General features: G+C 34.7%; 1 protein-coding gene across 1 annotated transcript; it reads left to right on the plus strand.

Moving 5' to 3' along the window:
- Window positions 1-9,756: 9,756 nt before the first annotated feature.
- Window positions 9,757-10,706, plus strand: LOC110030517 (short-chain type dehydrogenase/reductase-like). Its single transcript, XM_020733261.1, has one exon. The coding sequence runs from the start codon at window positions 9,801-9,803 to the stop codon at window positions 10,551-10,553; it is 753 nt and encodes a 250-aa protein (XP_020588920.1). The 5' UTR covers window positions 9,757-9,800; the 3' UTR covers window positions 10,554-10,706.
- The last annotated feature ends 1,169 nt before the right edge of the window (window positions 10,707-11,875 follow it).

An 11,875-nucleotide genomic window follows, 5' to 3' on the forward strand; every position in this document is an offset into this window, starting at 1 on the left:
TCATATATATATATATTTATTATTATTATTACTTAAAGTGAAATTGATATTTGGTCAGTGGGCACCAAATATCGATTCCCCCAAAGGGTAGAAAACACTGGTGTGCTTGATTCTCATTCGAAGAGCCCGCACCACGAGATTCGAATCCTCGACCCGATGAACTTATGTCAGGGTGTAATTATACATATATGACGCAATTTATTTATAATTATATTTTATTTAATATGGGCCGATTTGCCGAGTGAAGCCCTCAAAATTTTCCCAAAAAAATAAAAAATAAAAACCTTTCCCAATTTAAAGCATCTTTTTCTCTTTTCATTGAAAAGCTCTCATTACGTGAGTCGTGACGTTCTTTGTTAAGTTTAATTTTTTAATAAAAGGGACAAATAATATAAACCAAGTCTTTAAGAAGCCGCCAACTTTGTGGTGCACAATAAAAGTAGAAGTTCATTATGCTCCAAATTTCAGCGGGGGTGATGAACCAGACGGCCTATGGGATATACATGTCATTGAAGGCAACGCAGCTGACTATCATCTTGGTTCCCTTGAGCAGCTTCACCAAAATCCTAACCATATGTTGGGACGACGGCTCAGCATGGCAGGTGGCCATCTCATTTGTGGATGAGATGTTTGCCAAGCTGTCGTCTGGTCATTTTGCGGACAATGGCTGCAATATTTTCTTGTTGCCATGGGGTCAGTGGCGATGGAGATGTTATTTGGCTCTTTGCTAGAAAGAGAGAGGAAGATGTAAAAAAAATTATAACTAAGGGGCAATTGCATATCTAGCACTTGCACTATTATATTTCTAAAACTAATATCTTCTTTGAACCTAATTTGAAATTCTCACTCAAATTACAAAATTCACAACAAAATCTCAACCCATTTTTTTCATTTTTATTGAAGTTTCAATAATTTGATTATGTCACACGTGTAAATACATCGATTTGGTAGTTCACAAAATTCACTTGCGTGTTGGTTTTGTAAATAACAATGTTTCGAGTGCTATGCATGTATGTAATTTACTTGATCATCTTCTCTTTCATCATATTTCAAAGTGAGTGGTTAATTGCTTCTCTTTATGTTCCTCATGCTAATGCGAAAAGCCCTCCAACATTATAAGAATGTAATGTGCTGATGTGCTTTTGTTACTATGAAAATAATCGTGCAGATCATTAGAACATACATGACTCACCCTAGCAGGGAGTCTTGACAGTTAAAGAATACCTTCCATTGAAGTGCAATATCTCAAAATTAGGTATAAAAATGTGTCTAAAAATACTATATATTTTAGATGTATCAGGAGGTTTGGTGCCCCGGAGGCTATTGCGCCTTTCGTAGGCTTTCTGTTGTTCTGCTTTGGGGGGATGGATTAACGGACAAGTTATTAGAGTATAAGATAAATATGGGGATGAAATCCCCTGATTGTTGATATTATTGATGATAATAGTTGTTTCTACCTTTTTCTTAACATAAATCTAATGACTGCAATCAATCACTCCATTTATCGAATTCTGGTTACTGACTTCTCACTCAATTTTACTTAGATGGGAAAAAAAATTAATCTCACAAATACGTCTCTTACTTCTGGTCCGTTTTGGGGGGCTTATTCACGAATTGTGCGTTTTGAAAGCACGTCTTATGCATTTATTTCGCGTGTGTAGGATGCCTCCCATAAAACGCACAATTTGCTCATAAAAGTACTGCGGCCCGTGCCTATAGTGTCGCAATCGAGCATTTCGAAGGATTTTTACATTACTTACCCCTCCGCTTTCCCCAGTTCATGCCCTAAACTCCCACAGCGTGCGAAGAGGAGATCTAAATGATCTAGATCTATCGTGCCCTAAAACTGTCGCTCTCTGAGGAGATTCGAACCCTTTTCCTCTTCGATCTGCATTCTTTATTCTGTAAGTTGTTGTCTTTGGATACTGTAAGAATCATAAGTTTAGTATGGATGACTTCGGTTATCTTTGGTCATCGTAAGTGGCATTTCAATTTTTTGAGATAATCTCCATGGAGTTTTTCGATTATCGAGTTATCAGTCACATCTTCTTGTTTAGGGTGGTGGCCATGATCATCTATACGTATTTCAAATCTTGCCCCTATTTCCTGAAATTGTTATTTCCTGGAATTTTTATTATTCGAATAGGCCAGAATGCGTAATGCAGTCTTGGAATTGTTTTTTCCCGGAATTGTTCGTCCCTGGATATATAAGTTTTGCTGATCTGACAGATTGGAATGCAGAAAATCATTTTTTGCTGCTATTCTCCCTCCACTAGGTCCTGAAATTGTTCTTTTAATAGCTGCAGGACGATGAGTTCCAGATATTCAAAAAAGTCCGAGCAGGTGATGTGCCGGTACAGGCTACTGACCTTACTACTCACATCACGCCAGACACATAGCTATGGTAGGCAATTTTACAGGTGTCCGTGGTGGGGACAAGGACAGGAGGATTGCACTTTTTTTAGGTGGATCGACACTACGTTTGTTTCTATGATCGCTCAGCTTGACACCGCTGCTCAGAGTTCGTGGGTATCAACATTAAGAACACCGCTTGCTTCAATTTCTACGGTATCCCACTCGGACAGGTTCGTTCAGGGTTTCTAGAGTGTCAGAGCCGGGCGGAATGAGCCGTGATATGCTGCTAAATGTTAAAGTCAATATCATTATTTTTTTCCTTGTAATTTTAACTTGTTATTTTTTCTTCTTTTTTGGGTCTCATTATAGTACATATTAGTATGTTAAATTGTATTACAATTTGGTTTAGGTAACTGTGCTTGTATGATGTGATCTGAAATATTTAAGTGATATAAATATTTTGTCTTTTTATGTCTTCACTTTTGAACTTTAATTTTAAGAATATTTTTTATTTTCATGTTCCTATAATTCACATTTTTCTTTCTTTTATGATTGCATTAAGAAGGTTGGTAAATTTGTAATAAAATATACAAATAAGTTGTTTACAAAACGCACAAACCAAATAGCTAAACAGCTTATCCAGATCAGTGGCAGATTGGTCATTTATCAAGAATCAGTTGTTTTCCAAATGTACAAACCAAACAGACAGTCAGCTTATCCAGATCAGCTGGTCATCAACAGATTATCAGGAGAAGCTGATGTTATAAGCTGCAGCTGCCCCAAGCAGACCCTTCTTAATATAAGTTTCAATTTATATTAGGTTTTATCTGCTATACATTATATCTTAATGATGGCATTCATACACTCCATATATTGTTTGTTGAAAGATGAAAAGATTAAATTTAATGTAACTTAGTTTCTATTATACTTCATTTACCATTTTGGATGACATCTGTATGATATCCTGTAATTCAGCAAAAATAACATGAGAAAACTGGCTCTATTTATTTATTTATTTATTTATTTTTAGTGGTGGTATTTTGTATGTGATTAGAAAGATTTGGGTGGTATAAATGTAAAACCTATAGCTTAGGTGCTAAATATGTAAATACACAATAGTTGGGTGGTATTTATGTAATTGAGCCAATCTGATATGTTTGATCCACGTCTGCAGGCTAAAATAATTAATTTGGTTGATGTCTCATATGGTGGAGAGAATGGTTTCAACCAAGCAATTGATTTGTGTTCAGAGATTTTGGCAAATGTGAGGTTCATACAGGAAAAGGAACTGAATGTGGTGGTTTGGACCTATAAAATGGTAACATTTTGATGCATAATTAAAATCATTTCAGGAGTATTATAAAAGAGAATAGGTAGACCTAAGATAACAATACATAGAAGTTGAGTTGCCATATGGAACACTTAAGCGAAGCGAATGAGAAATGAGAATTCATAGAGGTAGCTAAAATAGCTGGGATAAGGCTAATGATGACTGAAGATGTATATTTATACTAAAGTGGCTTTCGCATCATCTTGCATGGTTATATACTTTTCCTTATATTTTATAATTTTTTAAATTTGCATGATCTATGAAGTAGCTTATTTTATCAATGATGTGGTTCAGTTGCTTCTTTTTGGAGGTATTGAAACATGTTGCTTTATAATATTATTTTGTTCTTATCTCAAATGAAGCCAAACATTTTGTTTGCTTCAATTATTTTCTATGATCCGCTATCTAGTCTTGTACTTTAGCACAGTTAATTTCTTTTCAAATCTTTATTTGATGTGTCTTATGTTTGTTTGTATTATCTGGACATCTTTCTGTGCAGATTCATCTCTCAAAGCTTGCAAAATGGTTGATGCTCATGAGAACGATAGGAACATTGAGATATGGAAGATCAAGAAACTTATTAAGGCATTGGAAGCTGTAGGAACTAATGGCACAAGCATCATCTCCCTGATCAGGAAACCTCGTGATCAGGTCTCTCGTGTGGCACAAATTAATTTGGTTCAGAAGGCCTTCACTTTGATACACTTTTTTTGTTTGAAAAATTATGATTATGAGTCTTAAAAAAGGGACACATTACTCAGTGCAAGTATCACGGTTTTCCCCTAATGTGTTCTTTGTAATAACAATAATGTATCACATACTAACATTTTATTTAGTTCCACCTCTCTTTCTCCATTCTTAATGCATCCTTCTTTCATCGTGGATGCACAATTATCTAAATTTTAGTTTATTCTGAGACTCTTAGCTGCAAAATTTCTAAAATGCTCTTTTCTTTGTTGTGCATTTCACTTCATACTTTATCTGGTTAGAGAGAAATTCGAGAATTTTTAAGGGTGTTACTGAACAGGGAGAAACTATTACTCATAATATCATATTTTTCATTAAAGAGAAAAACAAAAGATAAAAATTTTAAGGAGACTATACCTGATGTTATTACTAACTGTTACGCGTCCTAAGGCCTACTTATTTAACTTGGAAGCTTAAATGTGTCTTATACCTTATTATGGCCATTGCATTTCCCATCTGCTTGCCTTCTAACTCCAACCTTATTCTCACTATTGCTTGTCAATGGGTTTTTTATAAGCGCAATGATGAATTTGCAACTCTAACAATGGGCATAATTGGCTTCCTTTTATTGGCTGTATGGCATGAAGATTAGTACTGGATGGATTTGCTTCTACATAATATGCTTATGGCATTCTTTTATTTTACTGATATTGAATAGATACTGTTACTTTTGGTAACTTTACAGAATACTATAAGTTACTTGACTTATTTAGAATGTACATAATCTGAGCTCTTTGCTCCTAAGGAGCATCAGAATCTGCTACATTACCGACGACCACTGTTCTGCTCTTCTTTTTTTCTTATCGATTAAGCTCATCTTTTACTAGATTTCTGAAACTTTGGAACTGTTATATCTGTTGGCTTATCTGATTGAATTAGAACCATTTATGATGTTAGCAGTCTTTATTGGTAGTTGGTATTGTTTGTTTGTATTTGCAATTATAAACTTTACAGTCAATATTTGGTTTTGATATTGGTTGTATTTTGAGTGACTGAAGGCCGTGCCATTTGAGTTTGGAGTTGCTGGAAACTGAGAATGTCCCTACATCCATCCTCTCACTTTTCTTGGTTCTTTTGCTAGAATGAATGATTCTATACTTATGGTCTTAGTCCTTTCATCCTCACTTTTAGTCACAACAGTTGGGCCTTTTGAGAACATATACTACTTTTTATGGCTCTCTCTCCATACTCCTCTTTCTATGTCAACTAATATATTTCTTTTATGTATTTGCTTCCTTGGACTTGGAGGGGTTTCGACTGTTACCTGCTGCTACTCTGTTTCTAACTTCTTCTATGCACCGCTGCTTCGAAAATTATGAGTCTCACTAGTTACTGACTTATGACCTACTAGTTCTGGATGGTAAAAGAATATTTTAATTTTATATTACATAGGGAAGATGTTTTTAATGAAGCTGTGATATCAAGTTCATCCTGGATGAGAGTTTGGACCCATAAGCTCATGTTTTGCTCTCTTTTAGCCCCTCATTCATTTCTATTTCTTTATTTTTGGTTTTCTCCATTATATCTATATCTATCTATCTATATATATGTGTGTGCGCGCGCGCGCCGCAAGCCATGGCCAGTTGGTTGGTGGGGTTCTCTGTAAGTCCCCTCAGGTCACGGGTTCGATCTCTCGTGGCGCGGGGTTCTTGAATATATAAGCACATTGCGTTAGAACCCTGTCATCGGGCTGTAGCACATAAGAAAATCAATTTCTTTATATATATATATATATATATATATATATATGATGCAATTTATTTGTAATTGTCATTTAGTTAAGCCCTAAAAAATTTTCCCAAAAAAAGCCTTTTCGAAATCAAAGCATCAATTTTCTCTTTCCATTGAAAATCTCTCATTACATGAGCCATGACGTTCTTTGTTAAGTTTGATTTGTTAATAAAAGGGATAGATGTAATATTTTCTCATTGCCTTGGGGCGAGTGGCTTTGGGGATGTTATTTGGCTCTTTGCTAGAAAGAGAGGAAGATGTACCAAAAATTGTAATTAAGGGGCAATTGCATATATAGCACTTGAAGTATTATTATTTATAGAACTAGTATCCTCTTTCATCCTATTTTGAAATTCACTCAAATTGCAAAACTCACAACAAAACCTCAGACCCTTTTTTTCATTTTTATTAAATTTCTAATAATTTGATTATGTCACGCGTAAGTACATCAGTTTGGTATTTCACAAAATTCACTTGCAAGCTAGTTTTGCAAAAAAAAAACAACATTTAGAGTGCTATGTATGTATGTAATTAGCTTGATTATCATCTCTTTCATCCTATTTTAAAGTGAGGGGCTAACTGCTTCCTTCTCTCAATGTCCCTATGCTAATGCGAAAAGCCCTCCAACATTATAAGAATATAATGTGTTGATGCGCCTTTGTTACTATGAAAATAATCAAGAGAGTTTTTGAATTCTCAAAATCATGCAGATCATTAGAAACCTCTTCGCTGCAAGCTATTTGTAGCACACAATCTCTTTTGAGGTGACATATATCACCTCTCAGAGACCTAATCACATATGAAAAATAAATAAATAGATAAATAAATAAATAAAAAGTTTAAATAAAAAGACATTGGAGTTTTAAAATAGGGAAGGAATATTAAAAAAATAAAATGAAATGTGAAATTAAATAATTATAATTAAGTGGAGAGAATGAAAAAAATACATATAAAATAAACATCCCAATTGATTTTAAATTATAATCAAGTTAGACTCGCTGTAATTTTTTATGGTCAGTTATGAAATGTTTGTGAAAAAAGTCGAGCCAACAATCACCACAAACAATCATTATATGTAAAAAAAATCTCGTAAAGGTAAAACACAAGAACAAAATTGAAAACGAATGAAAATTTTATTTTATTTCATGGTTGATAGCATACAAAGAATTTCTTTAAAAAGATTTACTTTGCAAATAAATTACTATTCTTTTCTTATATGTATTAAAAAAAAGAAAATTTTTCTCAAAGGCACAAGTTCGTGTTTATCTCTCATTATTTTGATTGTGCTCCTCCGAGCCTCGGAGCAATGTAGCAAATCTGTTCATATCAATCCCCCTAAAAAGCGACGAGCTTTCCCTTTATCATTCAACCAATCTTCAAGGAAGCATCAACTCTTAGTTGCACAGTAGGGCTTCCACTTATTGAGGGTATGAAGGAAGATCAAAAAATAAATCTTCTATCATTTTCATTGTTGACATCTTTTCCCTCAAGCTTAATTTTCTCTTTGAGTGGTCGACAACGACGCCGATTGTCTGTGCAACTTCACTCCGACCTCCTTCTCTTGCTCTTCTGTTTCTATCGCTCGCTCTTCAGCCACCTTAGCCCGTGCCTCCACGGCTTCCACACTCTCCTTGGCTGTGACCCACTTTTCCCCAGCTTCTAGACATTCTTCATGTTCCTGTTTAAGGGCGACCAATTGGAAGTGAGAGGTCTCTCGGGCCATTATTTAATACCAATTGACAATATGGTACATGTCCTAGACTTAGCTTTGTTTTATGTCCTTAGCCTACGAGGCACTTTTTGCTCATATTTTATATAAAAGTATCTACAATTTTTTATCGAACTTCTTTAGTAGATAGTACCAAAAGTGTGATCCACTCACTCAGAATTGTGATATCTTCTTTTAGAACATATATAAAGATGGGCTACTTGTCTTCTTCTTCCTAAAAATTTTGTATGAATCACTCTTTTCATTCTTTTTAGATTTGTTCTTCGTCTTACTAGACTTTTCTACTTCAATTATAAATCGCAATTGCTTCTCTTTATTGATCAAATTTACTAGCAGTGCTCCTTTTTATTAGTGTGATCTTAATATACCTTGAAGACCAGTTTTTCATCTTGCACTCTCAGTTATGACTCGCTTGCTAGGAATTCAATTTGAGCACTTTTTGTAGCCAAAAGTGGGTGCCAGTTAGCCTAGAATATTTATCATTGGCATGAGATTCAATAAAATATTTTTCAAAGTTGAGATGAAATATTGAACAGATAAAAATGAATGAACATTAAAGAAAGACGATTTTTTTATATTGATGTCTTTTCAAAGTCTGTTTAAACATTACTAATAGCAACAACGGGTGTGTGAGTTCTCTTCACGATTAAGAAGATAAAGAGACATAATTGCAATCATACTAGAGACACCTCTGAGGTGTTTGATAACACACTTTAATAGGATTTGACCATGAACTTAACCAAAATTCAGCCTGGATGAAGGTATTTTTGAAACTATTAGTTTATGTTCCAATAAAAAAAAAATTTCATACCCTCTAACCCCTTTTTAAACATTTTTTCCCCTGATAATTTAATATTTGTAGCAACTTTTTTTCAATGTTTTTAGAAGAACAATACTTCCAATTTGCTAAACAGGCTAATTTCAGCAGTGATTCCGAACAACATTAATTGAACCTAGCATCGAAGTATCTATGTTTTCCATGTTTTGAGATGTTTATATTACGTAAGCTATGACGTCCGAAATGTTTTGTCTTGCGATCGACAATTAAAAATAGAGTAAATCTCGAAGCTTTGTCCGCTAACAGTGCATGATCAAATGTTGAAAAAACACTTTTATTTTATGGGGGCATCTTGTAAAGGAGCTTCACTAAACAGGGAAGGAGGAGAGCCTAAATTTGGAAGATGTACATACCTACCACTTAATTTCTATGTTTTTATAAATATCTAATATTTAAACCTCAATTTTTATATATATGCATTTTTACCTATACATGAAAGGGTATATTTCATTATTTAAAGATGGAAAAAGATAGTATTTCTTATGTGATTTGAAAGATTTGGATGGTATGCATCTAGAAAGTAAAATTTAGTTGTTAGATGTGTAAATACATATGAATTGGGTGGGGAAAAACTATTCCATACGGATCGGACACCGCACACATCTTGCGTGCGGTGTCTGATCCTGACCGTAAATCACTGGTCAGGATGTACTTCGGTGGTCCCCACCGATTTTTTTTTAAAAATTTTAAAAAACTGAAATAAACCTGACCGTCATGATCGGACACCACATGCAGTGGATGGGTATGTATGTAAATGTGCCTTAAACTATCATTATTCAATTAAGATTAATTGAAATCAGGCAGAATTAAGATTTTTCATATTTAAATTATTGAATTAAATTCAGTATATTAATTTTACAAATTCTTTTTCTTATAGTTGAACGGTTATATTTGGAATATGTATTATTACAAATTATTATTTATTATTAAGAAATTTAAATTAGGTTGTAAAGACTAATAAATTTATTAGAATGAAAAAAAAAAGAAAAAAAAAGAGGCATTCAGTTAAACCCGCATGTACGCCAATAAATAGGTGCTGAAAGACTCGTTAGGTCGAAAAAAAAAGAGGCATGTCGCTCCCCTTTCAAGGCCGTGTCGCGATCGTCACCGGCGCCACCCGCGGCATTGGCCGCGCCACCGCCCTCCAACTGGCCTCCCTAGGGGCCTCCATCACCCTAGTCTTCTATTCCAGGTCTGTTGAAGCCGAGCGCCTTGCTGCAGAAATCAATTCTTCTTCCTCAGCCTCCATCCCCCGCGCCATCACCATCCGCGCTGATGTTTCCGATCCTATCGCTGTCCGCTCAGTCTTCGATCTCACCGAAAAAACCTTCAAATCCCCCCCACACATCGTCGTGCACTCCGCTGCCATCTTCGATCGCAAATACCAGTCCATGTCCTCCATCCCTCAAGCTATATTCGACTCAATCATGTCAGTCAATGCACAAGGCGCCTTCCACGTGTTTCAAGAAGCAGCCAATCGAGTGGTACCGGGTGGCGGCGGAAGGATCATAGCGCTCTCATATCTGCCGAGGCACGGGGTTTACGCTTGTTCAAAGGCGGTGGTAGAGGCGATGGTTGAGTCTCTAGCGAATGTACTTAAGATAAAGAGAATCACAATCAACTGTGTTGCAGCGGGGCCAGCAGCGACTGATATGTTTTTTGCAGGAAAGACGGAGGAGGATGCGAAGGTAGCGGCCGAAAATAATCCTATGGAGAGGCTTGGTGTGTTGGAAGATATTGCGTCGTTCATATATTTTCTTTGTTCTGATGCGGGGGAGATGGTTAGTGGACGAGTCATTAGAGCTAACGGTGGAATGATTTGAGCATACGGAGCCATGAACAAGATGAGGGGGTACATTTGTCCCTTGTTGGAAATCAATATTATGGACTGTTTGGTTGTCTATTTTATCTTACGTAAAACTTGAAAAACCTTTTGATTCTATTAGCATATATATGATTTATGATATATTGGATAATATGTTGTTTTCTGGATAATATTATTGGATAATATGTTGTTTTCTATCAAATTCATAGATTGGATTGAAGATTTTGTTGCATGAGTTTAATTCATTATTTTTATTAACAGTGAATTACATGTATTCATCTCTTCTTTATTTTGTTGCACATGTTTTATATATATATATCACTCCTAACACCAGAGGTTTGACATTCACATTTATAACACCTTCACGACATGAAATTATACACGAAAAATTTAAACAAGTGATTATAGTGGTTGCGATGCGTTGTTAAGATTTACATATACACCACTCAATCTTTATGAATTTACATGGTTAACACCTAAACTTCATTTTTTATGTTCATGCCGCAACCCTATCTATATGTGAGAAGGTGTATTTCACCTTTTAATATAAACAATGCATTCTTTAGGTGATAGGAAAGATTTGAGTGCTATTTATGTAAACGTGGAAGTTCCGATGTGGAGCAAATGAAGCAGCATATAAGGATTAATCATTTAATTTGTTGATTTATTATCCTAGAAAGTAGCACATGAGCTATTATGATGCAGAGAATGAACTAAATTTCATGGGTGTGATTTCTATGAAGTGTCAATTGTGATAGTGTTAAAGAAACTTCATAGCTACATCAACTTTTGTTTTAAGGGTATACCAGATGAGTTGGGATGAATCACTTCGCTCGCTTATATGAAGAGTTAACTTTCGGTATTGGTGTATCGTTTCATAACCATCTTCAACGGGTTTATATTTAAGTGGCATTTACATACATTATGCATACCACCAAATTCAAATGTCTTTGCAGTTCTAAAACTTAAACTTAACTTTTTTACATTTATACCACCGAAATTCATCATTACTTTATATGTTGAAATATTTAAATTTAACTGGCATTTACATACATTATACATACCACCAAATTTAAATGTCTTTGCATTTCTAAAACTTAAATTTTACTTTTTAACATTTATACCACCGAAATTCATCATTACTTTATAAGTTCAAATGCATCTTTCCATGCCTAAGTAAAGTGATAAATGTAAAATATTGAAACTTAGGTAGTAGATGTGTGGATACATTTGAATGGAGTGGTATGTTTCATGGACATTATTTTGCTATATCAAAATTTGCTTACAAATTATATGAAGTCATTTACATTACACATTTTA

This window comes from Phalaenopsis equestris, unplaced genomic scaffold (assembly GCF_001263595.1).
Source record: "Phalaenopsis equestris unplaced genomic scaffold, ASM126359v1 Scaffold000732, whole genome shotgun sequence".
NCBI lineage: Eukaryota > Viridiplantae > Streptophyta > Magnoliopsida > Asparagales > Orchidaceae > Phalaenopsis > Phalaenopsis equestris.

What these genes read in the sequence shown, in the direction of transcription:
- LOC110030517 (XM_020733261.1), top strand. Translation starts at nt 9,801, where the DNA reads ATGTCGCTCCCCTTTCAAGGCCGTGTCGCGATCGTCACCGGCGCCACC.